The sequence below is a fragment of the Clavelina lepadiformis genome, chromosome 7 (assembly GCF_947623445.1).
Source record: "Clavelina lepadiformis chromosome 7, kaClaLepa1.1, whole genome shotgun sequence".
Classification (NCBI taxonomy): domain Eukaryota; kingdom Metazoa; phylum Chordata; class Ascidiacea; order Aplousobranchia; family Clavelinidae; genus Clavelina; species Clavelina lepadiformis.
The window spans coordinates 15,885,582-15,912,091 of record NC_135246.1 but is presented as its reverse complement, the minus strand read 5'-3'; the positions used below and the strand labels follow the sequence as shown (position 1 = coordinate 15,912,091).

The 26,510-nt window shown below is 35.2% G+C and overlaps 3 protein-coding genes across 6 annotated transcripts; all 3 read right to left on the bottom strand.

Moving 5' to 3' along the window:
• Positions 1 to 9: 9 nt before the first annotated feature.
• Positions 10 to 3,735, bottom strand: LOC143464693 (poly(rC)-binding protein 3-like). 2 transcript variants are annotated; one of them, XM_076962622.1, is made up of 8 exons: positions 3,548 to 3,735; positions 2,991 to 3,143; positions 2,777 to 2,905; positions 2,527 to 2,655; positions 2,256 to 2,372; positions 1,990 to 2,181; positions 1,612 to 1,829; positions 10 to 520 (listed from the first exon to the last, which is right to left on the bottom strand). In XM_076962622.1, the coding sequence occupies exons 1-8, from the start codon at positions 3,617 to 3,619 to the stop codon at positions 127 to 129; spliced, it is 1,404 nt and encodes a 467-aa protein (XP_076818737.1). In that variant the 5' UTR covers positions 3,620 to 3,735; the 3' UTR covers positions 10 to 126. The 2 variants fall into 2 exon arrangements, with proteins under 2 accessions (XP_076818737.1, XP_076818738.1); XM_076962623.1 differs by lacking the exon at positions 10 to 520 and adding an exon at positions 561 to 1,432.
• Positions 3,736 to 3,738: 3 nt separating this feature from the next.
• Positions 3,739 to 5,110, bottom strand: LOC143464694 (iron-sulfur cluster assembly 1 homolog, mitochondrial-like). The gene has a single exon (XM_076962624.1). It carries the CDS (start codon positions 4,699 to 4,701, stop codon positions 4,312 to 4,314), a length of 390 nt encoding a protein of 129 aa, XP_076818739.1. The 5' UTR covers positions 4,702 to 5,110; the 3' UTR covers positions 3,739 to 4,311.
• Positions 5,111 to 7,354: 2,244 nt separating this feature from the next.
• LOC143465270 (uncharacterized) lies at positions 7,355 to 25,373 on the bottom strand. Of its 3 annotated transcripts, none has more exons than XM_076963484.1 (29): positions 25,241 to 25,373; positions 22,229 to 22,320; positions 22,037 to 22,153; positions 20,325 to 20,405; positions 20,037 to 20,133; positions 19,761 to 19,878; positions 19,261 to 19,442; positions 18,130 to 18,263; positions 17,453 to 17,515; positions 17,196 to 17,303; positions 16,905 to 17,097; positions 16,725 to 16,780; positions 16,456 to 16,520; positions 16,272 to 16,375; positions 15,981 to 16,111; positions 14,646 to 14,746; positions 14,396 to 14,467; positions 13,608 to 13,721; positions 13,294 to 13,436; positions 11,048 to 11,224; positions 10,591 to 10,680; positions 10,311 to 10,455; positions 10,085 to 10,223; positions 9,622 to 9,705; positions 8,349 to 8,406; positions 8,181 to 8,263; positions 7,919 to 7,955; positions 7,718 to 7,851; positions 7,355 to 7,646 (listed from the first exon to the last, which is right to left on the bottom strand). In XM_076963484.1, exons 1-28 carry the CDS (start codon positions 25,284 to 25,286, stop codon positions 7,724 to 7,726), a joined length of 2,958 nt encoding a protein of 985 aa, XP_076819599.1. In that variant the 5' UTR covers positions 25,287 to 25,373; the 3' UTR covers positions 7,355 to 7,646; positions 7,718 to 7,723. The 3 variants fall into 3 exon arrangements, with proteins under 3 accessions (XP_076819599.1, XP_076819598.1, XP_076819600.1); XM_076963483.1 differs by having other exon boundaries at positions 7,761 to 7,851; XM_076963485.1 differs by lacking the exon at positions 9,622 to 9,705 and having other exon boundaries at positions 7,761 to 7,851.
• Positions 25,374 to 26,510: the final 1,137 nt, after the last annotated feature.

Here is a 26,510-nt window from a genome sequence, read left to right as displayed (position 1 = left end):
TTTCCCCGGTAACACTATTTTGGTTTATCTTAGTTGTAACATGCAAATCCTGTTCACAACGTTGTACAACCGTTTCGTTCAAAGTGGCGTTTTGCAATAAAATAACAACGCAAATGCATGACTCAGCTAATACGGCTGAAACTTTTCACGCTTTATCTTTCGCTTATCTTTCCCATTCGGTGACGTATCACCTCCACAGATATCAACGTCAGCGGTAAAGTCCACCTCAGATAACGATGTTGTTGAATTGATCTTTCTTCCTCTGCTGCCACGATAACTGCTCCCACTGCCCCTGTATCGTGATGAGGATGATGATAAAAGTGAACGCCGGGCAGACATCATCGCAGCTCCAAACGCACCCGGGGCCATGACTCCACCGAGTAACCCCCCGACTCCAAATGGTGGCTGACCCAATAGGCTGGTCGGCCCACCAAACATGTCAGTTAAACGCGGTTGGGTCGATCGATGAGAATTCTGAAATGCAGCTGATTTTGCTTCGGGGTTGGAGAACATTTGTACACTGCACAAAAATGAAGATATAATTACTAACTACACTATGCAATGTAAGTTTTGTCCACTGTAATGCGAATAGAAGATTTTAAAGCAACGTCAGGTTTGCATTTGTAGAAACCACAAACCTTGTTATATTCTATTCACTGTAATCTAATCATATTGCATGTGTAGATCAAAATAATAATAACACTGTACAGGGAAAACTCGTTAACTACGCACTTTACCGACATTAGGTAATTCAAAGTTATTAAATGATCCCTTCTAGTTAATGAACTTTCACTGTACAAAACAACAATATATCTGGGTTCTGTGTGAAATTGACTGGGTCAGGTGTGGTTCGAATTACAATGCCAGGTCACGGATAACGGTTGCAAACAGGTAAAACCAAAGGTTCAAAAGTTGGTGTCACAGGTTACCAGAACATCTTGATATCTGGTTGAGGTTTGAATACTGACTTCAGAGGGAATTTCTTAACACACACGGTAATATATTGAGGATATGGTTTGTGGAAAGATCTTCTATAGGTTGAGTACATGGAAAAGATACCAGTATACCAAAAGTTATGGATATCACTAGGTATCTCTGATAGGAAGTTTGTTCTTCTTGGGAAAATAAGGTGTTCCGTGTGTGGGTTTGCTGAAGTGTGTTGTTTGAGGTGGAAGATTCAGGCTCAGTTAGGATGAAGTAAGATTGAGAAAAGAAGACACAATTGAAAAGTTCACCAAATTTCTTGAAGAGTATTTTCCTTGAAACAGGCACGTGAATGTGCCAGCGCAGGTGGAAGGCTGTTTCATCACGATCCAGAGTTGAAGGGAATCTTTTTATCTTGTTTTCGGATACTTCCTTGCAAGATAGTGGCAGGATTCGTCATAAATTATGTCTTTTGTATTCTCCATATATGCTAACTCTCAAGCAAAACCTTTTCAAAAGACTTCATCAAGCATCATATATTCTAAATTTACGATGTGGCGTACAATAAAAGTTGTGTAATTCAACATGAAGCTGTATGTAGGTCTAAACTTACACAACTATAACAATACTATACATAACAGTGACAATTATTTAGCATGCAATTTCAACTGTTAGATAAACACTTGCCTGAGATTTATGAGATACGATGCTAGGCTAATCTCTTCCGGCGTTCCACTGATAATAATTTTCCGCTCTTGAGGTGGCACCAAAGGAGCATCACTGCCTTCTTCGGACTCCTCAATACGCTCTTCTTTAATGCCTTGACTTATCTTTATTTGTGCTCCGGAGAGGGATCGAATTTCATTGATCCTTGAACCGCCTTTGCCGATAATGCAACCCATCATCTGCGAAGGATTAAATGAAATGATAAAATCATTTTGCACCCAACACAGTTCAGAACTGAATGTAATAAGCTCAACGTGATGTTTGTGCAACCTGGCATATAAATTACAAAATATAAATTGTCTTTTGAGATTCTGAAATGAAATGTCTAAAAGCATTTACATCATTGCCAACTGTGATTTCCTGGGTGGCTGCATTCACCAGTCTCACGGGGAGGTTCATCATCGGTCTATTTTCATCACATGCCGAAGATGAGGTTGTTGATGAGGAGGGCTCATCATCAAAGATGGGAGATGTACAATCATGAGGAGTAGAAATCCTTTGGTGAGTGTTTGGTTTGGTTACTTTTCCCACCTGAAAACGCACAAAACAAAACGTTTTTGAAAATGCTTCTATTTTTACATGTAGGGTAGCAGAGCCATACTAACATCTGAGCCAGGAATTGCATATTGTCCTTGTAGCACATAGGCTTGGCCGTGGTGAAATATAATAGGTGTATTGCCACCTTGCGGTTTGTATGGCACAGTAGCTGTTTTTGCTGGATACTGTAACAATGACGAAGTAACATTTAGAGCCTTGGTGTCAGTATAGCAAAAGCAGATTCAGTCAAACATCAAAGAAATCAATCAAAAAGGCATCCCACAACGTCAAAAGTTTTTTCAATTAATTTATTAGAAATTATTTGCTAATTTTTATTACCTGAATCATTACATCTATCAGCATATCAATACAATGGATAATTGTCGTTGGTGCTCCACTTAGTGTAACTGTTCGTTCTGAAGAATTTGGAAGCATTTCAGACTGGACCTGGATGGAGCACCCTGTAGACTATAATAAAAAAGGCATAACTACTACAGCTTAGTCTGGGTAACCCTGAAGTAAAATGTGTTCCAAAGTAACTTCAAGAAAAAAAAATTTTTTTTTTGATATGCAGGTTATAAGCGCTCACATCTCGAATTTCTTTAATCTTCACACCTCCCTTGCCAATAATCGATCCACACTGACTAGCAGGTACAATAAGCCGAATTGTTACGGGCACTTTATTTGTGGCACCACTAGACAGACCCGCATTGACATCCTTCATAAAGATATCCCGATTAATTGTCAGAACACAGGGCTTAGGGCACGACTGTGGGTTAATTGTGTCACGCTCAAAACCCTACCTTGTCCATTTTCTCCGAAATCATTTTGCAAGCTTTATGTATTTGAGATTGTCCTCCAGTGATTGTAACAATTCTTTCTGGTGACGACTGTGCTGTAGAAATTGTAATTCGAGCCCCGCTTTCTTCACGGAAAGCAGCAACATTTGCTCCTCCCTACAAATTGCCATTTACGAATAACACAACAAAAGCAACGAGACCCTCCACTGATACATAAAACAAACCAACACCCAAGATTGGGCATTACTAATTTATATCTAGAATTCTAGTCAATGACATATTTACATCTTGTCTATCTTTACTGTTTAAGATAATATCTTATATTATTTGCAATAATAAAATAAGTAATAAAAGCTAATAATGATAACAGCAGTACGATAGTCAAAATGGCCACTGAATCGAAACCTTTTGCCAAATAAACCCTAAGAATAATTAATTAATTAATCCATGGTGACCTATACATGGTATAAACAAAGCAGTATCGCAAAAGGTGCTGTGACCAAAGTGACACAAAAATATGCGCAGAACAACAGATTACTAATATCAGTAAACCTACAAACCTTTCCAATAATGCCACCGATTTCTTTTCCAACCATGAGCATTCGAACTGTAACAATTACATCTCCATCCATTGTTGTAGACAAACCTACTACTACTGAAGGCCACCAACACTGTAAGTCTTGATAATAAGCAGTCTAATTAATAGCAAATAACTTTACTAAAAAGTATTTCGCATCTACTAAGCTTACACCTGCGCAGAAAATACAAATTTAAAAATAAATCACATGCAATCGTAAAATTTAAGTAAGCAAAAAAGGAAAATATACGCGGGGCACTTTTACTGTCTGACAGTGACAACATCAGCAAAACCAGTTTCAAACAATTAAGAAACCTTTTCTGAATGTTGCTGAAAACAAAGTAGTGGTTTTGGAAAAAATCTTTTACGTGCACACAAGTGGTGTCTAACCACAAGACTATAAATAAACTCATTAATCCTAATAAAATGAAAAACTGATCCTCGATGAAAAAATGGAACAATATATATTCAATAAAGAAAAGCTAGAACAACAGAAAGTGTAGAATAGAGTATAAGTAGCCAAGTATGCTACTCTACTTTCGCCAGATAAAACTTCAGAGAAATAAACAATAAGTTTCTACAATTAAACAAAGCATACACTTTATATCGTTGCATAATGACTATAGCAAAACAGAAAAATACCTTCACTTGTGTTGTGCCATATGCCATTCACATGTTTACCGTACAAAGCAACAAACAAACAATGTAAATATACTAAACCCACTAACATCACGGTTTTATGCCATGTTATATATTGAAACTTTCACCACAACCACATGTGCCTTTGATGTTAGGATTATTAAATATAAATTCGCTTGATAATTTGTTCTCAACAAAATCCATTTCTGTTCCAAGAAGTGTCATTTGTGCTTTTGAATCAATAATAACTCGAACCCCATCTTGACTAACCTCCTCATCAAATCGTTCTTTCTTCTTAGTGAAGTCCAAAGTATATGACATGCCATTGCATCCACGCTGTTTAACTCCAACTCGAAGCGCAGTACCTTCCGGCTTGTCCTGCAAATGCACTTTGATTTTGTTCACTGCTGCCTGAGTTAGGACAAGAGCTTGCTTGGAAGGAATTAGGCGTCGGCCTTTCACTGCACGAACTGATGCACCAATGACGCGAGATGCCATCTGAGCCGTTTCAAGTATTTGCTTTTAACAAAAGTCTGAGAGTGCTGTAGAACAACTTCCTTATCAAAACCACATAAAATTTTAAAATGGAAACATTTTTGAACACACAGAATTGAAGGCTAAAACAAAAAATATGGATATTAAATACTCTAACCTATTGAGGTCAAACCGAATTTACGCCGAATTACTGTGCTGAAGATGTTCAGCATAACTAACATAGAATGCTCTCTGGGAATTTTTTGAATTATCAAAGTTTATTGTAGAAATAAAATATTAAACCATTAAACTGATAACTTGTCAAGCAGCACACTGCCACGAGTCAATGCATTACAAAAAATGCAGGAGATGCTTTCCTGCATATATATACTCATGTAGAAATATATAGGATATGTAGTATTTACATTTTCAGCTGATGGCTACCACCAACAGGTAACAAATATTTTTAGCCATGTTGCTAAGTAAGTAGCTAGAAAAATGTTTACAACACTTATAATTAAGGAAGTGACTATTTCATTGCAAGTAGCCACTTAACAGTAAACGACAGTAGCCAAACTTAACCTAAATCTACTTTCTAATCTAAATTTAATATTTCTCCTAAATTTAATACTAAATGGATTTAAACTCCAATAAAATCTTAAACCGCTAAAATCAACTTTTTGCATACCCATTCTCCTAACCTATAGGCCGGTTTATGGTACTTGGACCAAAATAAGGGATGGGGAATGTTTTTTGGGACGAAAGTGGCATTTTATTAGTCAATGATGAAAATTGTGGACTAATAACAGTCACTATTTTTTCCAGTGTAACCTTCTAGGCTATCTTTAACAACAGGTAGCGTGACCTACATAAGGTGAAAGAGTCAATTCGTAAAATGAGCTGTCAGCTGTCTCATAAGAATAAAATGCTCTAAGTAGGCCTATCGCCGGCTATGTCTTGTCATAAGCCCAAATCCTCATCAGCACTCAATTAATAAACTTTTATATTTGTCCAGCCCAGTCTTTCCAGAGTGTCTGCGCGGCTCCAAGTTAAAACGATGATTATTATAATATACAGACGACAAAAACTGAAAAATGCATTTTTTCATTTGTCATTTCTTCTTACGGCTAACCCTAACAAAACTGGTGTTCTGCCATTACCTGTACCTAGTGGTGGCCGGTTAGGACGACGAACGACGACGACTAAATTGCAGAAAGTTACAAACGTAGTACATCCTATATAAAATCGTTACATTAAAGTGGTTATATTATACATTCCAAGCAAGTTAGGACCCACAAGTAAACATTAAAAAATATACGTATTGACCGAGGCTAGAGGTCAGCGGATCACGATCAGAGCAAGCAAAAGATAAAATATACTGTACAGTGTACAGTATATCCATAGATATTACATTACACAAGATAGCAGTCTGGGCAAAGATTACTAAGTAATCAGTGCTTAGTAATCTTTTGGTCAGTCGCAGAGCGTAAAGAGACTTGGCTCGTAATAATGCCAGCTGGTTCTATTCCCAGTTGCACTGCTGTTATAATACCCTTGAGCTAGGCATGAGTGACGCTTGCTCCTGCTAAGAAGTCCCCATGAACACGCACATTTCTCTTTGGTTTTTAAACGTTTTTTTATATTGTATTGGCCGAATTTGAAAATGTTTACCAATCACCAGGGTCACTGAACAAAAGTAAGCCTTGTTAATGACGTGCCAAAGAAAATTAAGAAAGTGTTAGTAGCGCCACTGAGTTGCCCAGCGAAAACGGGGCACGTAATTGCCAGCCCAACGCTGAAGCAACTCCCCACCAAGCTGATGAGTAATGAGCAATGAGGAAGTATCGCCTAATTTAAGTCGTGTAAAAATTTTCTTTAGTCCGAGGATAAAAAATATGATACTTTACATTACCATACCCGACAACTATCCAGTTAATTGCCAATTAATAACGTTTCGTTCAAAATGGAGGCGTACCGAATTAAGGTATATAAATAACCTTTATCGATGTACAAATTTGGGAAAGCTACCGGGAAAGGGAACGTATGCTCCCTCAGCTATTTTCAGGTTTCTTTATATATTGTTAAACGCATCGTAATCATAAAAAAGTAAACACAGGCTACAGGTTAATTTAATGCTTATGGTTGGCCTTAAATGTGGTTCCTACTTATTGGTAACCCGGCTCAATTTGTACATCAATGACGTATTCGTACGTAATTTGTTACCAACTCTATTTCACTCGTCTGAGCAATAATCATTCACGTAATCATTCAATAATCATTCACGGTTACCGAACAAGCCTTTGTGCAATTTCCGTCTGTAACACATTTCTTGGTTTTTTGATTTTTTATATAATATTGCCCGATTTTAGAACTGTCAACCTGGTCCACTAAGCAGGAGGAAGTTTCGTTAATGCCTTGCCCACGATTGTATAGGCATCTTAGGCATACTAGTAGGCTTATTGATTGGTTATTCGATTTTTTAAGGTTTAAAAGTATAACTAAACCACTTTTTTGTAATTAATTTGCGGTTAGCTTGAAAATATAATCGACTTTCTAGTGTTAAGTGATCATTAACTATTGCTTAACCAGGACTAAATTTAATCGTTTAACTGCTAACTACGCACTTTCGCATCTCAAACAATAAATACTTGTTTCTTAACAATCAACAGACTGCAGGTCAATCAAGCATTAGTATATTTTTGTTTCAAACAAAGCTATTAATGTAATACAATGTACGCTGCATAACTACGAATTAAAGGATCAAAACTATATAAACATTGCAGTTTACCGACGTTTATTTAAGGAAAGCTAACAACGAACGGTATTGAGAAACTGTTACGGCAACAGGTGATATATGCACTTGTAGCGTATAATGTTATCGTTTTAATCCCGGAAAATATCTTCTTTTCAGTAAAATTGGGTGGGAAATTGTATAGAAGATTGAAATTAAGTTTTCCAGCAATGTCATTCTAAACCACAAACGATCCGAAGTCAACCATAAGAAAGCAACCATATAAATATTTATTTAGCAAAATATTACCAGACTTCATTTAGCGCAGCTGTTTGCACACTCCAGAGCTTGCCTGGCCATGGTGGTGTAACCCTCACTACTGCTTGAGTAGTCGCGATTCTGAGATGAATGTTCGGCGTCACTATTATCATCCGCATAGTTTTCTGCAGGTGAAAAACGAATCACATACATGTCAAAAGGGGTATTTAGCTTGTCAATTTTCACGCTTACCTTTGTAATCCACGTCGTCCAGGAGTTTATCGCGTTCCTAGATAGTAACAAAGCACTAGGCAAGGTGGCAATTATTATAAGGATAGTGACATGATACAAATGAAGTTATATCTGAAGTGCTTGCATGAAAACTTAACGATCTAATTTTTACTTATTTCTTGTCGGTTACAGAAAACAGTTTACTATGGTGTTTAGTAAAATTCGCAACAGGCTGCATCCTGATACATCAACAGTCCGACACAATCTACAATTTGCAACTGACCTGACAGTTTTCTGTATTTCCCAATGGAGATAATTCCAGAGTCTTGGCCATACTTATGTAAGGCGCACATCCCTGGCCAGCATCTGAAAGTAACAGAGCAGTGCTTTCATGCTTGTTGAAAAATGTACAGCAAAGTTCAAGACAAGTTCCACATGAAATACTACTTACTATTGCCTTCTAAATTTAACCGGTCAGGTATTCCGTCGCTATATCCACGAGGTGGCCCCTGGTAGGATATAAAATAGGTTACTGTATTAAAAAAGCAACTTTTGTTTAAATACTATTTCAACATATTAATTAGTATTTCATAATAAGAATAATGAAACGCTCTAATAGTCTAAACTCGGTTAAATAAGAACTGTAATTAAAAGCTTTTTTTTAACAACCTGGAAAAATTCAAATTCTTCAGACCCATAATGAATAAATAAAGCTCAGTTTAACTTTCGTTGTAAGATTTTACTGGCGTTCCACTTAAGGATACATTTGAAATTCAAAGTTTTCATATTTATTGCTGTTTTGGTGGAACCTGTTTGGTAATAAGAAATATCGGCCTGTTCTGACTTTGTTTGTATATACGCATACTTATTTCTGAAAGTGTATAGACTGTAAATCGATATAACTTGCTTCCTTGATTTTTGTTGGCGTTGTTGTTGTCATACAATCGCAAATTTCTGAAGCACGGTTAACTCACACCAAAAGCAACGTCATCACCAGCAATGAGTTTTGGATAAGTGAAAATTCAACCATCTGTAGGTGTACATGCGCTAACACGTAGCTATGTTGCATCGGATTATCTCACTGATATTTGTGTTCATGCGAGCATAATGAAAACAATAAGTTTGCAATATTTGTCGGTAACCATGTTAAAAGGTTCAGAGATTTTTTCACTTTATTAAAAACCTTGTGCAAATTAATCGCATTGCATTGTCTACCGTGTCTTTGTTGCGAAATACGTCAAGCGAAAAGTAAGTTGCGAAAATTATCCCCAATCAAACAAAAAAACTTTGCGCAGCTAGCGTTTGACACTTACACTAGATTTTTATCTCAGTCCTACCTGCAAACCAGTGCAGGCGGTATTTCTCTTTTTTTGCAAACCAGACCCTTATCGGCATTGAAATATATCGCGCGTTGTTTGTTTCGTATTTTTGAAAAGCCGTGCCGCCACCATAGCCGCAAGTAAAAAAGTAACGTCCTACTGATCATTCCTGCCTCCAATGACATCAATTACAGCAACGAATGACAGGGTTTAATCTTTTTGTTACAATTTCTTTGCATTTTGGTTGATTGGTCATAGGTGCTATTTACTGCGTGACAACTCTTAAGAAGGCAAATAAAAAGCGTGGCCGCAAAAATAGCAGCAGAATGGACAGACGCAATTTGTTGTATAATATCTTATCCTATATCTTTAACGTAAAAGCTTGCTAGTAATGATAGCGCTAACATTGCTGGGTGGATTATCTGAAATTAAATCAAGTTGTTCAGCAACAGGTCGATGGTAAAGAATCTTGAAGGTGTCGGCCGATATCTTGATAAAATACAATCACATTTTTAGACAAGTTTGCAAGATTTGATCACGATTAAGCATGTTTTATACGCAGCAAAAACATTTGTAAAGTCATTTTTAACTTGTCACTTTTAACAATGTCCATAAATATTCCGAACAAATTTACCCCATCCAAAAAAATATCTTTTCTGCTAACCAGAAAGTATTCCGGGCATACTACTAAGCAATTACACTGTCGGTTAACTTACTACGTCAGTCGTTTAAATATGTTTTACAACAGCACCGTGCTAGGCACAAAAGTTATATGTTTACATCTCTGCACACAAATTGTATTCGTTTAAAACAATCGTCAGTGCATTTAAAACAACTCCAAAAAAATTAAAAAGAAAAAATAACTCACCACACAACGAGCAATAGATGGTGTTGGTGGCGGTGGAAAGAATTTTTTAAAATTTATTCGATCTTTTATATAAAGTGTAATGGAGAGTACGACCGCCGTGGTGACCAATACGGCAACAATAATAACAGGAACTCCATAACTGCGAAAAACGAAGGGAAAAATTACAAAAATAAAACTATACAATAATCAAAGCAAATAACAACGTTTAAAGAACGAACATGTTTACCCCGGCGATTTGTTCACAAAACCCAGAACAGTTTCAGAACAAGGACCTTCACCATCTTGATTTTTGGCTGATATTCTGATGTAGTAATGTCTACCCTGGACTTTCACCGAATTCCTGATACTCTTGCTTATGTGACCCTTCACGTCTTAGACAAATTAAAAAAACTCGTTATAGTTTGTGATTGTTCAACGGGAAAACGCTAAAAGCTAAGAACGCAGCGAACAATAGTTGCTTTGCCACAAGTTTATACACACTGTAATATACAGATTTTCTTCTATACTTGGAATGATGTAATTTTGTATTATGTTTTTCCTTCCTCCAGCAGGACTTACATCAAAACGCTTTAAAACATCAGGATACGGACACTCTTCTGTAAATTAAAAACCAAAATGAATTTGTAATAAATTATTTAAAAAATGTCTACCTAGGCCTAATGTTACTTTCGATTCATATTACTGTATTCTTCTTTCACTAAAAACATTGCCATTGGTGAAAATACTGGAGCAAATACATTAATTAATTAATTATCATAACCTTTATGGTTGTGACGTTTTCTTGATGCAAGCTTAAGGCATTAGGAGCAGAGGCAATCAAATACCACATGACGTCATTAATTCGGTAAACAGTCACTGTTTCAGCGAGTAATAGAATGTCTGCTGTTATGCTCTTATTTGCAAGCCTTGGCAGTTCTATAACAGCTACTATATTAGACGTATACCATCTTTGAAACAACTCACCAGCACAACTTTCGTTGCCCATCAGCTTTTGTGGGAAGCGCCCACAATTTTCCTTGCTTGAAATATAAACTTTATACTGAATTATGCGACCGTGTTGCTGCTGCAGATCTACCGGTTGCCATTCTACGATGCTGGAATCTTTTTTGACGGTTACGTTATTCGGTGATCCGCTAGGTGCTACAGTCAATTGAAGATCAAACAGGAATAAACTCTATTCATACTTTACTACAAAAACATTGAGCAAAAATAATTAGCATAGCTTACTTGAGGTTTACAAGAATGTTCGAAATATAATCCCCGCCAAGGGGATCATATTTACATGAGTGTTCATTTGTCTACCTTTCTGTTTGCATAAAAACCTTGTTTTATGAGTTTGGTTAAATTATGAGGACAGGTTGGTTAAGCTACGAGGGAAATGGAATAATTTTTGGGATTTTGGGGTGACACACTTACCCAAGCATATACCCATATACCCAAGCAACATTATTAGCTACTTGGTGACGTTATGCGCTTTGAGTGTTTTTACAGTTCCATATTGCGTTTTTGAATTCGAAAGCGTACAAAGTTATTCAGCTGCACAAAAATCCAACGCCGGCAACTCATGCCATATGTACATGTGATGCCAATTAGAAAAATTATTGCGCCGTTCCTCCCAACCAAATACAAACAAAAGATAGATTTTACAGCTTCAAGGCAATCACTATACAATAGACTTTATCAAATGGTACAAAACCACAGCAAAGTGTTCTGTCTGTGTAAAGTATTTCAGCAAACTCAAGTTGATCTGCAGTCCTGTTAGTATTTGTGCATGCCGCCCAACCAAAATTAGTTCTTTTATAGTAATTGTAAAACCAAATATTAAGTAACTTTTTGCAATACGTTATACATTAAATAATTAGCATCTGTTTGAACCGGGTCATTAAGCAAAATCAATGAATGGTCATTGATCGGTCAATTGCAAAGCTTTTTAACTCGAGCATTAGTTTTCCAATACTGGTGTGTACTTGAACCTATTATTTTAAAACTTATTATTTCACTTTTTTTTTAAATACTTGAATTGGTATTTGTTTATCAGTTTTTATAGTTGATCTGTTATTGCATATATTAACCTGTCTTAAATATGTTTATTGAACTATCACCTTAGGCTACAGACAGTACAGTGTGACCGCCGACTGTCGTCGGTCTAAAGTGTTTTACATCATAATCCTTTTAATAATTATTACTGTGTATAAAAACGCAAGTGTTATGAGTTGGAACGCGATGTCCTCCATCGACAGCACAAATTAATTACCAAGGAATTAGAAATATTCCGTAATTTCCATATTACAATGAAGTACTCGAGTACCTATGTTAAGTACTTTGTACTTGAGTGTTCTTTAGACCTTGTGCTCGAGTAACATAATCAGTGCTTGCATACAGCTCTGGTCAACTGGATAAATAGTTTTGTAAAGATCAAAACACACGTCAGTTAACAAGGCTTATTTGTTCATGTTCATGCAGTTGTCTATTTATCAGCAGCGTGTGATTACTTTCCATTAAACATAGCACTAACCCTAACACGAAATTGCAATAGTTAGTTCATCTCGGTTTATCTGGTTTGAAACTTAATAGATGTAGGTCCAACAGCAATACCTAATAAAGGTAAAATAAAGGCCTAATTAGTTAAATTAGGGCCAAAACACAAATTGACCGTCGTGCCCCATACACACAAACATACTGTAGTTATAGATCTATATTAATCTAACTCATTGACTACAATGACACAGGGTTCAAAATTAATGCATGCTCCCTTCTCTGTGCCCTAAAACGGGTAAGTTATGTAAAAGCGAACGATTGGTTGAAAAGTTTGCATAGACATAAATATCTTAATTTTGGCCAGAATTGCTAACCCATAATTAAAACTGCATAAGTTAGTTTACTGCAGAAAAGTCCAAAATCGTTTCTTGGTCGTAAATGCAATTAAATATGCTATATAGCGTTAATATTCTTTAAGAATAGTTTCATTCATTATAATAATTAATTATTATGCTTTTTTTAGAATATTTTTATCGTCCATTCATCCACAAACATTCCATTGTGATGTAAATTAAGGTTGGGTTAATCGCCACACACGACTGACTCTCGAAAAACGTGGCAGGATTTAATTAAAAAGTACGGCCAATAGTCAGTGCTTATGTGGCAACCACTGGCCACAACTGATGATATCTATGAAGCTACCAAAGAATTCTGTGATTTGAAACACAAACCTTGAGTGCCGAAGATGTAACCATCTGCAGACAACAAAGCAGGACCAATGGCTTCATTGGATTTCAGACTGACAGCAAACTGATACGGATTGTGTTTTGTAAAGTTGTAAGAAAGGTTTCCACGAAAGTGATTGCCATAGTAGCTGTTAATTTTTAAGTCCATTACTTTCATACCCACGATACAGTATACTGTATTTGAATCAAAACCGCAAACTACAAGTTCAATAAAAGGGGTTATTACCCATGCAAAATAATCTTGTTTTATGCGCGTCTTCGTTCGAAACATTAACATTAAAGCAGCAAATCTTTGGTACCTGTCAAGTCTTATTGATTTGAACTGCAAAGTTGACTCTGTGTCCACAGGTGAATCCTTGGTGTGTTTCGGATATCTTAATAGCAAGGGTGATTCTTCTGCAGGTTTAGGCACACTGAAAAATTGATTGTACATGTTCATTGCCTTTTGATAATTTGATATTAAATACTTAATAGCTGCAGCATAGTGGTAACAACCACAATGAAAGCCTCTTAATAACTCCAGAAACGTTGTAAAATCTTTTATTTGGGGTTTGTAGCTGCTCATAAATATGTGCGCACATTGTCTTAGACAATGCAATAAACGCCCTGGTTCCAAAGTGTCTGTGAAGAGATACATTCTTTGCATTCACAACACTCCCTACCTCTACCATCGCCTTGCCGCAGCTTTCTCTGAAATTACACGAGTGAGCTTTCTCACACTCCACAGACATTACGATAAGCTAAACAGGAGTTAGGCTGCAATAGTTTCACGCTGGTTACCATGAACTTGAATCTACTATCAGAAACTGGAAAACAAAAACATACTAATACTATGCGGCTATTGTTCAACTTACAACAAGCACAGTCTGACCACACAATGCTGCTCAAACCGCACTAAGATTTCAGTTGCATTCCTGACCACATGCTTGCTAATCCAACAGCGGCAATGTCGGGTTGCTTTGCGTTAATTTTCCATTTCAGTATTTACATTTTACAACCTTGACATTTCAAATGCTGCAGGCTTTTCTGTGAAACGATCAAATGCAACGCAACTCCAAACAGGCTATAAAACCAATTCGACACTTACCTCACAGTAAGTGCTCCGTTTTTCAGTGATTTGCTGTGCATGGTCACATTGATGGTAATGCTGTCTGATTTCCTACATTATACAAAAGATTTAGGAAGATGACTCTGGTAACTGCGCAGACAATGCAGCAAGTTATTACACATTTAAACATTTATCAGGTTTTTAATGTTTATGTTTCTTCTTCAAAACAAAACAAATGGGACTAAAATTCTACACATAGAAAAAGTTCAAATAAAAAGTGGTTACTAACCAAATGTTAACTTGTGAAGGTTGACGTATTAGATTTTCTGTTGGAACTACTCCCTCACCTATTGGCCAGAAAAAGACTACCAATGAATATTGTTCTTCTATCTAGAACGTAAAAGATGGCTTATGTGAATATAGGCCTTATGCTTAGTTCGCACACAACCGCTTTATTTCCAAATCACAGCAAAAACTGCAAAGGGATCCGTACTTCAAAGTAGATTTATTTCAAAGCAAGAAGAGATGGATGGACCAGTTCAAAATGCAGTTGCATGAAGATGAAAATGAGGTGAGTCATTAGGTCACGCTAACTAAAACAATTTTTCGGCCAATTATCGTATTTTTACCATTTTTTAATGGCTTTCGTTTAATTGGCATTACCGTTTTCATTACTGTGCGCTTTATCAATCCAAATTAGTGATTTCCCAAAAGAATGCATTGTAAAGTTCACGAATAATAATATTCTAACCAACGGTTTAATCATAGATAAATATATAATTATCAGATTAATTCTAGGGCGCCCATATCAATTTAAAGAAAGGAATAAAATCAAAAGAACTAAATTAAAAAAAAGTTACTATCTCACTGCAAGTCGATTACCCAAGCTACGCAGCCCATTGTTAAAGATATGAGGTTCTGTTTAGGTTAGGATAATGGGTAAGCAAAAGGTCGATATAAACTGCTAAGGGTTTAATTGAAGTTATATTTACAGTAAAATAGACGGAAGATTTGCAGGTTAGGTTTAGATTACTGTGTTATAACATTTAAGGTAGGTTAGGTTAACAAGAAACTATAAAAAGTAGCTTCAAACGTACGATTTTGTTCGGTGAAATAGTGGCAGCCAATCAAAAATGTAGGAATGACAATCTCTATCATCGGATGGAGTAAGACCAAGATCGCATTTAGTTAGGTATGAAAACTATTCGACACCATATTGCTTTGATGAGACTATTCCGGCAATTTTGAAATTTTGTGGCACTCATTAAAACAACTAGGTGAGTATTTTCAACATAATTACGACGATGATATAATAAAGGCTGTCACCATTTCACAAGCAAACAATGTACGTTTTTAAGTTGTTTTTCGTAGTTTCTTGTTAACTTAACTTTAACGACATCTAACGTAAATCAATTTTTTTTGCATGCCAATCCTACTAACGTAATCTTCTGTCTTTTTAACAACAGGTTGCGTCAACTACTCACCAGAAAATTGTCACTTTCTATTATTAGGTGTATAATGACTCAAGTGCTAGTAAATTCATTTCCGCCACACCCATTGTATGAAGAATGGGAAACATTTCGCAAAAAAGTGAGCAGAATAAACACAAGCGGCTAAAACTTACAACTTCTGTAGCATTAGAACACGGGAACCAAGATTCGTTTATAAAAGATTGACAGCTCAATTCCACATCAATCACTGCCAACGTGTCAGATGAAGGAGAAACGGTGAAGGCATTCACTTTAACTGCCATCTCTTCCCCAAGTCAAGTTATAAAGACATTTCAAAGTTTATTGAGGGAGTAGAAATCTTATCACACTCAGCTAATATCTGTTACAATATTCTGTTCTTCATAAATATTAAAAACTTAAAATCTTTCTTAAAGTAAAACTGTTAATTTTTAATTTGTGATTACCAGAAGCAAAAACACATGTTTCCACTTTCGAAGAGCCAATTTCATTCATTGCTTTGAACTGAACAGCACAGTTTGAAAAATCATTTGACTTTACTTTGCTGTCACTGTAAACGGAAACAAATGACATTTGCATGTGGACAACTTTTATTTAAAATCAATCCTCTGAAATAACAAATCCACTTACCCGCTATAATTTAAAGTTAAGGAATAAGCAGAAATCAGGTTGTACTTGTAGTGTGGAATATTGTCCTAAGAAGACAAACAATCATTTAATAAAGAATTATTACCGTTCATCATTACCGTTTTGAACTCATATTAAAAGAAAAATAAACTACAAAAATTGTATAAAAAAAACAGTAGTTGTTTGTGGGTGGGAGTAAAAATTCAGAAAATTTTTTATCACTTATGATTTAAAAACCACCGATTAAATATTTTTTTCGTAAATAAATTCACCTCTTTCCAGGCTAGAATAAAACTCCCATCATGTACAAGAAATTTCTGCACAAACTCTACAATTTAAAAAACATTAGTTTGAAAATACCAAGACATTACTATCATTATAAACATGCAAAGCAATAAATAACTTTTAATTTTATTATGAATTCCTGATTGCACTGATGCACAAGACTTTACCTGTGGGATGCTCAAACCACAGCATTGCCACTTCAGTTTTACCAGGCTTTATCGGTTCAGTTTTAGTTACGTTTGAGTAACTGAAGTCGCTCCAGACGTCTGGTGAACAAAGATCGAGACTGATGTTTTGAGCTTTGTAGCGGGCACGTACAACATACGATGTGTTTGCCATTAGGTCCAACATATCGGCGGTCTGAAGCAAAGAAGAAAAGTTATAGCTGGGTCAAGGGAAAAGGAAGAAAATCAATAACTGGTTTTAACACTGTTTTGATGAAAATCCAAACAAAATACCATTTCTTCGTTTTCCCATAATAACGTTTTACTCGTCCAGTCAAAAGCATTATTATTGTCTGGTGGAGTTTCACAAAATGCATTCCAGCACTCCCATGAAAAGTGATTCTGTTCAGATATAGAAATTTTATTTTTATGTGAAATTTTTCTTGTTCACAAACTGTTTAAAAAGTCTAGTAAAATGCTCTTAAATTTACTATGTAAATTTGTAGTTTTGTAATTTCTGCTTTTGACTTATTAATAAGTGATGATTTAACCTCATTATTTTGTAGCCTTTCAAGAAGGGCTTTGCCTTGGTTGTCATCACCAACATGAAGATACTGCAAGCAAAAAGCAAAATTTTGTTAAATTCATTGTAGTAAAAATACCCCAACACATATAACAGATTAGTGTGGTTACATGTTTATTAATATGGCCATTGTATCAATATTACATTGACCATAGTAGGTAAATTTATTTCAATGATTAACATATCAAAAAATAATGCGTTTGCCACCAAGCATAATTTTAATAACAAAAAGTGCTCAGATGGTGAATTAATTCTTTTATGAACCAACATTTCACAATATGATGTAACAAACGATAAAAGGACACACTATTGTCACCTGCATACTCGCAATACTTTACTTAAACCTGTTATATTTTTTTTGTTGTTAACCGCTAGTTTTTAACCTTTGCTTTTTTGTGTAATTTTTTGCTTCCTATGTCATAATATCATACATCATAATCGCTCCGTAGTTATTGCTCGTATCCGGGTAATTTTATGTGGTACTAGTTTTTAAAAAATATTTCTTATCCTTTTATTGTAATATGCCCTGACGAAGCTCACACGCATGAGTTTGCAAAATGTAGGTTCATAAAAGAATTAATTCACCAGCTGAGCACCTTTTGTTATTGATATCACAAAGTAGTTAAATATAATGTTAAACTTTACTTGATAATTTAACAGTTTTCTTCCTAAGCTAAAATAATCTAAAGATGTATTTAATCCCAAAGATAGATCCACCTCACGCTCATCAGCATAATATTTACTGCGTAGCACGATTCCTTTAGGTGCACTGGGAATTGCTAAATAACAGGATAAATATTAAGCACACTTAACAAATTTTAAACATTACAGATTTGAAAGGATTCCTATTCAGTTCATAAATCCAAAGTTTTTCAATATCTAAGCTTATACCAGTTAAGTCTATGTGTTTCTCATTTTTAAAAACTTTGATAACAATAAATGTTAACATAAACTTCTTACTTCAGAGCAGTGAGTCTCAAGCAAGCGGTAAACTAATACAATGGACATATTTCTGTAACACATGGCATATTTAGAAGGTAAACTAGACTACTGATATCATATTGCCTAAATTATAATTAAAGTTTTTTAAACACAATTCTATTTATTAAGTTGATGTGCTTCAAACAGAAAATAGTAACCAACTCCAACCTCAAACTTTAGCAGTGATAAGAATGATCAATTGCTTTGCTACAATAGTAGCTTTAACATAACAAAAACATACAAAAATTGATTACATTATTACCAAAAACTTAAAATAGTCACAGTGCTCCTGCATTATACTTTACTGATGTCACTGTGGCACAATAAAGAGGTGGGGTTATGTAAAAATTTATCCTGAAACACTACTTACACAAGTAATTACATGACATATAAGGAATAGCTTTTTTTATAGCAGGACTTTTTTTAAGAACGTAGACAATTGGAAAGAGTTTTCAAAACATTCAAGGCAAAGAAGGTTATTGCAGCTTGACGTATGAGAACCACTGCTTTAAAGCTACGAAAACAACAACAAATATAGAGTATACTATGGTTGCCACCAGATATAATAACATCAAATACAAGGCACCACTGGTGAAATACAGAAATTTATATCTGCCAATGTTTTGTTAATCCATTTGGGTGAACTTTATCAGGGCAATTATAGATTGTATTTTGCCCCGATCAAGCTAACATGAATGGGTTAACGAGACTTTGGCAGAAATAAAACTTTGATTTTCACCAGTGGTGCCTTGTATTTGATTAAATATAGAGTATATATATATATATATGTTCAACCTGCTGGATAACAGTTCAAGGAGGTACTGCTTGACCCCACAAGGTTAGTGGCTTTCAGTGTGATATTCAATCTCATATAGTAAAACAAGTTAAGGTTTTTATGCTGGTCCCTGTCAAACTTTACAACACAAGAAGTGTCCCGTGTTCCATTACAAGCTTCAAAATGCGTCTGTTGATATCCGCTTCAAAACAACAAAATTTTCAAGTATAAACCAAGTATTAACACTCTAGTAATCGAAGTATTATATTTGTGAGTAATAACAAATATTAAACAGGCTTTGTACCATTTGAGTAGCAATATACAACAATATAAACAAGTATAAAAAGGTTGATTACAACAGTTCATGAGGCGAAATGTCAACAGCAAATTTTGCAGTTGCTTCAATACTCAAACATTTAATGTGTAACGTTTAGTGTACTAAAACACTCAACCAACAAGGAACATGCTTATTTCGAAACAAAGCAAGCAGAGCACAGAAATCATTGTATAGTATTCTTACATTTCAGTTGTGTGATAAATCAAAGTGTAGTTAGTTTCGCTGCCTTGGTTTCTCCATCTGCAGTGTAGCTCTTCGTAATCAAGTATCAAACAAGACAGACTTGGAGATTTTGGTAAAACTTTAAATGAAACAATTTTGAATAAGAAACAGCATTACTGTGAAGTGTGACTCTAATTGAAATTATTTTGTTTTCTCATTCTGTGATAAATATGAACTAGCTTTTTTGGTGAAAATACAAGTAACTGATCTATTTTATAAACTTCAAAATTTACATACGTCTGATATGTAAGTTAGCATTTGATATGATAGATTGGAAGCATTCTACAAGCAAGACAACTTGTTTTGGGGGTTTGAAGAAATTTTTCCAGGATTTCTAAATTAATGAAAACAACGTAAATAAAATTTATATGCAGGTATGGAAAACTATATAAAACTAACAAAATCTTACATCACATGAATCTTAAAATCTGTTGTTACTTTTAAACATTACAAAAAACATTAAAAGATAAGTTTGTTTTTCATTCATGACTAAAGTCAGAGCTTTGTACAAAAATGGTTTAGTACCTTTTTCCACACTGCTGCATTTTTTAAGCAATAAATCGTATTCACTGTGTCATTTTCAGTCTCAGCCAGTCGACAGGTTATCTAGAGAAAAGATATTTACGCCTGCACATAATTAACAACACAGAAAATATGTACAATTTACAACGCATGGTAGTGGAGTGGGACCTGTTAAATGCTAAAAAGAATATAGTCATTGCTGATTGAATATTTGCTTAAAAATTTACCTATTTCCTGTACTTTGTACAGGTTAATGTTTTGGTTACCGTTGAAAAATTCAGTGTATTGAAAGAATGTCCACCCCTTGGTATATGTTTATACATAATTATTTACCATAGCAAAAGATTGCAGACACACTACAAAAAAAATAAATAAATGACTTTTTTACTTTTGTCAGCTCATGTTAAAACAGGTTGAGGTTTGGAGCGTTTGTGTTTGGCTGCCACTATTTTACAAAAAAAAATCGTACGTTTGAAGCTATTTTCACAGGTTTTTTGTTAACCTAACTAAATAAGAAAGTAACTTAAACCTGACCTAAATCAACCTTCTAATGTAAATCTAACTTCAGTTAAACCCTAAACAACAAAAATCAACCTTATGTATGCCCACTCCCCTGAACTAAACGTCTATCTTTAACTATGGGCTGCGTGACCTAGTTACGATGAAATGGTCAATTCCTCAAACCATAATCACATGCTTACATCATCTGCACCACAATATCAATATTAAAGCATGATTGATTTTAACATAATACAAAATAGACATCACTATCGAGGAAAGTGTTTGCATGCGCATGACTTACACTCAGTGACAATTATTTATTGCTCAAGCCACCAGTTAGTCAAATACTAAGCTTGTGACTGCGCTTTTTCAAAAAACCATTTCTGATTGTTTTTATGTGATACTGCCCAAATCTTAAAATGTTCAACAGGACTATTGAACAAGAGCAAGTTAAATCTTGCTGAAGGTCCCTCAACACTCACACTGTACTCTTCAGTTTGGCATTTTTGTGAAGATGAGTGCGAGAGAAGTTAGATAGAGGGGAAGTCCCAGTTTTGATACCTACATTTCTTTTCGTTTTGACGTTGAGATAAAATAACTTACATTTTTGACACTACAACAAAATACTGGAAGTCAAGAAAACATTTTTTTCATGTTGCTGGCGTTGGATGCCGGCCTACATTATTTATTTAAAACGTAAGTACTTCTTTAGTTATTAGCTTTCAAGCCATTTTTACGCATATTGTTCATGATTTTGTATTAATTTTTTAGGCTAAGGTGGATCCCATACTTCAGAGATCAAAACTTTCCTCGACTGCTTTTTGCCGTCGACATTATGCCTAGGAGGCATAGTCTACCCATTTTATTTTACCCTGAGCGGAAGCGAGACAGATGTTTTCGATATTTCGGTTATCTCTACACTTCTACAGCGTGAAATATTTGGATCTAAGGATTCGCAAGAGAGCGGCTTAGGTCACTCGATAATGGTTGACTCTTGTTTTGAGGATAACCACCGTACTTCCAAATTAGTTTGCGTCGTTACTCGTGTTGTCAGTACATGCATTGATATGAAGACAGTTCACTCATAATCGAAACGTTTAACTCTTCTGCATTTGGTCTTTCCACTTGCCAGACGTGCGAATTTTCATATTCGATGTAATCGTATTCGGTATTTTTCAAATTTCCGCAAATCTGCGACAACATGCTTGACTGACCTGTCCAGTTTTATAGACTTTACCGTCTTCCTCTTTTAGTGCGATTCTTGTAAAATTCTTGCCCAGTTTTATGACGTCATGAGTACGCGGGTCTCCAATAATGCGCCATTTGATGTTCTATTTTGAAAATGGTCTATTAAGAACAAATCAATAAAGGTTAGGCTACTTAATTTAATTTCCAAACTTGTTAACCTCGCTGGATTGATTTTGTCTTGTTTTGCAAGTGAAGGAAAAGTTTTGGCCGGGAGCTATCACAGATTCGTTGGGACCAACCCAAGCTTGAACTGCAAAACAAGTAGTTACCGGCATTTACAATTAAAGAATCACATATTCTACCCATATATGTGCAAGCTTGTCACGGCATGCGAAACAAGATCCGACAAAGTGCACCACTGCCCCCTCCCTACAATTGTGGTAAATGAAAAAATTGGACAGAAATGTGTTTTTATGTTTTAGGACTAATAGACTAAACACCAAAAACCTGTGTAAAGTTAAATTGATTACTCTGAACGTGATAACAGTTTAGCTGCTTTCCAAAAGTTGTTTACCCATAGTTACGTTTACGGCTATATCAGCAGTCCATGTCATCGCAGAGTAAACCAAAAAAATATTTGTAGAATAAATTTTACGCATTGTCGCCAAATAAACATTCAAAGAAAAATAGCATATAAAGCTAAAATATAGCGTATACAAGGGTGTCCAACCCGTGGCCCGTGGAAGATTCTGAGTGGCCCGCGCGGTATTTTTCGAAATGACTTATAATATCAACTGAATCGCCTACGTATTATATGACGAACTTACATTTCGATAAATTTGCATTTATTATTTTCATTGTCTATTGCTCTATAGTCTATACTAGTATAGAGTATAGACTCTATACTATAGAGCAATAGGTAGTATAGAGATAATAGATAATTAATATAGATAATAGAGCAATAGATAGATAATATACTATAGTCTCTAGTGCAGGCACAACTGTTCAAGTTATTTTATTGCATCACAATTTATTTCTAAGATTAGAAATTTGGTGTGAAGGTTTTAATTAACTTAGATATTAGCAGTAAACACTCAAGTGGCCCGCGCAATCATTCGTAAATCGCATGTAGCCCTTTGACCAAAAAGGTTGGACACCTCTGGCGTATACATTGTCCCTTTCATGTTAAAAGGTTTTTTCCATACATTACACAATACATGCGTGTTACAATATTATTCTTCGAGTTTTGCATAGCATAATACAAAATTCCAAACTTGATCGTTCATTCTAAGACATTATCCCAAAACTCATGGATTCTAATACGTTCCAAATATTTTCTAAGCTTATTGTTGGAGGCTGTAAGGTATTCGAGTTGTAGATTGAATCAATTTTTAACATGTGGGGTTTCGCTTTGGGGGAAAATTAACCTTCCCGTTTACTAAAAAAGGTTTTTTTCTTTTTGTTTATTTATTTATATATAATAAAAATTTTCAACAAATAAAATTAACTGAAAACGGTAAAACATATAAGCTATAACGCAATACACGCACAATGGTAACATAGCAGCATCGTTAAAAACTTAAGCTCTGAAATATGGCAATAACATTATATCTCTTCAAGTTATTCACACTGACCGCATAAGTGGCAACGTGGCCTAAGGGCGGATAAATGTCATACCATGTAGACTATAAGCTGTTCATTAAGCGCATAAGTTATTTATGCAAAAACATGTTTTATGCATATGCATATGCAAACTATCACTTTGTGTTTTTTAGCTTTAACTGGCGGTTTAAGCAAGATTTACTGTATTTAAATATAAGAATCAAGAAGTATCCGTATAAGTATCCGTTTCTCACGTACTGTGTGGTTGCTCGTCATTGTGCTTACGTTTGTAGCGTTTTCATCAATTAATACCTTTCGCGATTTTTTTTTTATCTATTTTGATTACATGGTTTAGCACCTTCGTTAAATATAAAGATTGTGAGTTTTTTATGGGAAGATGAGTCGGTGTCTGGGTGTGACCAATTAAATGTGGTTTCATAAAGTTGATCGGTTTGTTTTTTTAGTGCAGTGGTTCCCAAACTTTATCTACTCGCGTACCATTTTTTTGGTTCATGCAGCGTTCTCGTACCACCTACATTGTGGGTGGTCCGACAAAACTCCAGAATTCAAAAATAAAAAATGATAGGCAAAATGTTTACTAAAGGCTCGTGAATATTAAACAAAAATTAGTCGAACTTTTACCGCCCTCGCTACAGTGCTACAACATAACTAACGTATTACAAAAACTGACTTCAAGGATTTGCTACGTAGTAATTAATGACGTTCTATTTCGTCACAAAGAAACCCTGTTTTACAATCCAATGCGTGAATACCCTAAGGAATTAGTATTCAGTAGGGAATATAGCATGAAATTTCACGCTCTTCCTAATTTATTTGAATTAAAATAATGCCGACGACAATAAAAGATCTTTTGTGATCGTTTGGTGTGAACTTGATAAGTTGCTCGCGTACCACCTGGAAGACCTTCGTGTACCACTAGGGGTACGCGTACCATAGTTTGGGAACCACTGTTTTAGTGGGACGACGCTACACAATACGTAGTTACTCTCAGCTAAGGGCGTTGCGATTCGTCGTTAACGTGAAATTTTAGCCTGGTTTCATGAATGAGAGAATTTTCGTTACGTAAATGTTTAAATATATTTAAAAATTCAATAAGTTTAAAAAAATTTTGTATGAACAGTGACTTAAATATTTGAGAAAATAAATATTTAGGCTTTTGAATTACTGAAAAATCAGTTTAAGTCGCAATTAACGTTTTTAATATTATAACAGCAATTTAAGTGCCATTACATAGAAGATAAGTTCAAAAGTTTACAGACAACGCCTGATGGACAGGTATATAGTATTTTTGCACTTTAAAATTTTTCGGTCATACATAGTTTCTTTTGCACAACAAAAATTAACTGCCTGCTGCTTACAGTACATGTTACTGGCGACTGGCGTAATACACATTTAAGGTTAGCCACAATGAGTGACCTGTAGCCAAGCATAGGGGCAGCAGTAAACTTCTTAATTATAACACCCGCAACCATAACATGTTTAATAAGCAAAATTTTAAACGAATCCCTATACTGGCATCAATCACCATAAAAAGTCCAGATTAACTTATTGATGCATAGATGCTCTATGTTATAAGTTATTAAAATACATTTTGAAAATTAGCTCACCTTCGTACAACGCTGCCAACACGATGACGTAATGATAGATATCCATCAGACTGCAGTGTAAAACCACTAGGCTATAATGTAAAAACTTCTTAAATGTATGTTTTAACAGAAATAACTTAGCAACTAAAACACAGCAAATATAATACTTTTGTAATGGTCTTAGTCTCTTTGTTTTTTTAATCGTTGTTCCTCATCTGGTTTAGCAAATTAACAAAAAGCATAACAGAAAATATTAAATATTGTCGAAAACCTAAATAAAAAAAATACCAATAAGAGCAGCCAGCCGTCGCAGCTATATCATGCGCTCGCATTATTCCGCGAATAATTTCTCGCTATATATGCGGGTGGATTTAGTCCTGTAACGCTAGCGGTTAGCTTTTGGGAGTAAATTTTCTAACTTTTTAATAGCGTTTAAGCGTCAACATTACTGTCGATACGCCTGCAACGTACAGGCTACTAAAAGCTTTAATATTCTTGATCCCCGTTCGATTTATAGGGATTAGTATTTTTACTTAGTTAGTATTTTTACGAATTTGTTCGAGCAAAAACAACACACAACAACACAACACGACTGAGGCTAAGTGGACATGCATAGCAATTACTCAAACATAAAAAAACATGAGATCGTAAGACGACAACGCACTCTTCTGATTCGTATATCTTGATGCAGAAGTGTCACTTCACGCAGTAACATTTCTGTGCCAAATTTTAAAAAATTAATCCTCAAGATTGCCGTTTACCTCGGTTTAGCTCGCCGCACCAATCGCTCGTGCAAGCACGGTCGGTCAATGCGTTTGATTCGTGTTGAAAATGATAATTAATTTTAATAGTTAGTTTTTCATACATAGTTAACGTCCATAACACAGTTTGCGGTCACGACAAAAGGTTAAAAAAACACTGTATATTTTCTGGAAATACCAAGAAGTCAGCATTTTTTTGTTCACTGCTTTTCATGCTTGCAGCTAATTTTCTTGTCACAATCTCGAAATATTTTTTATGACTTTTCAAACTAAAGAAAAGTTTAAAGAAATATGAGCTATTCAAAATTTCGGTTAAAAGTAATAATATATATGAAATTCGTGCTGGCGAGATTACGTTATCGGTGTCACCTATTAAGAGTTTGAATAATCCATCTAAGCAATAGTACTGTCATATTTAGCGGGAGTTACAGTAAATAAAGCCTCCTCCTAAAAGCTTGCTTGTTTTTCTCTAGAATAATCAGTATCTTTCAAACATGAACGTCAAATGTTTTGTTATTCCGAGCAATACG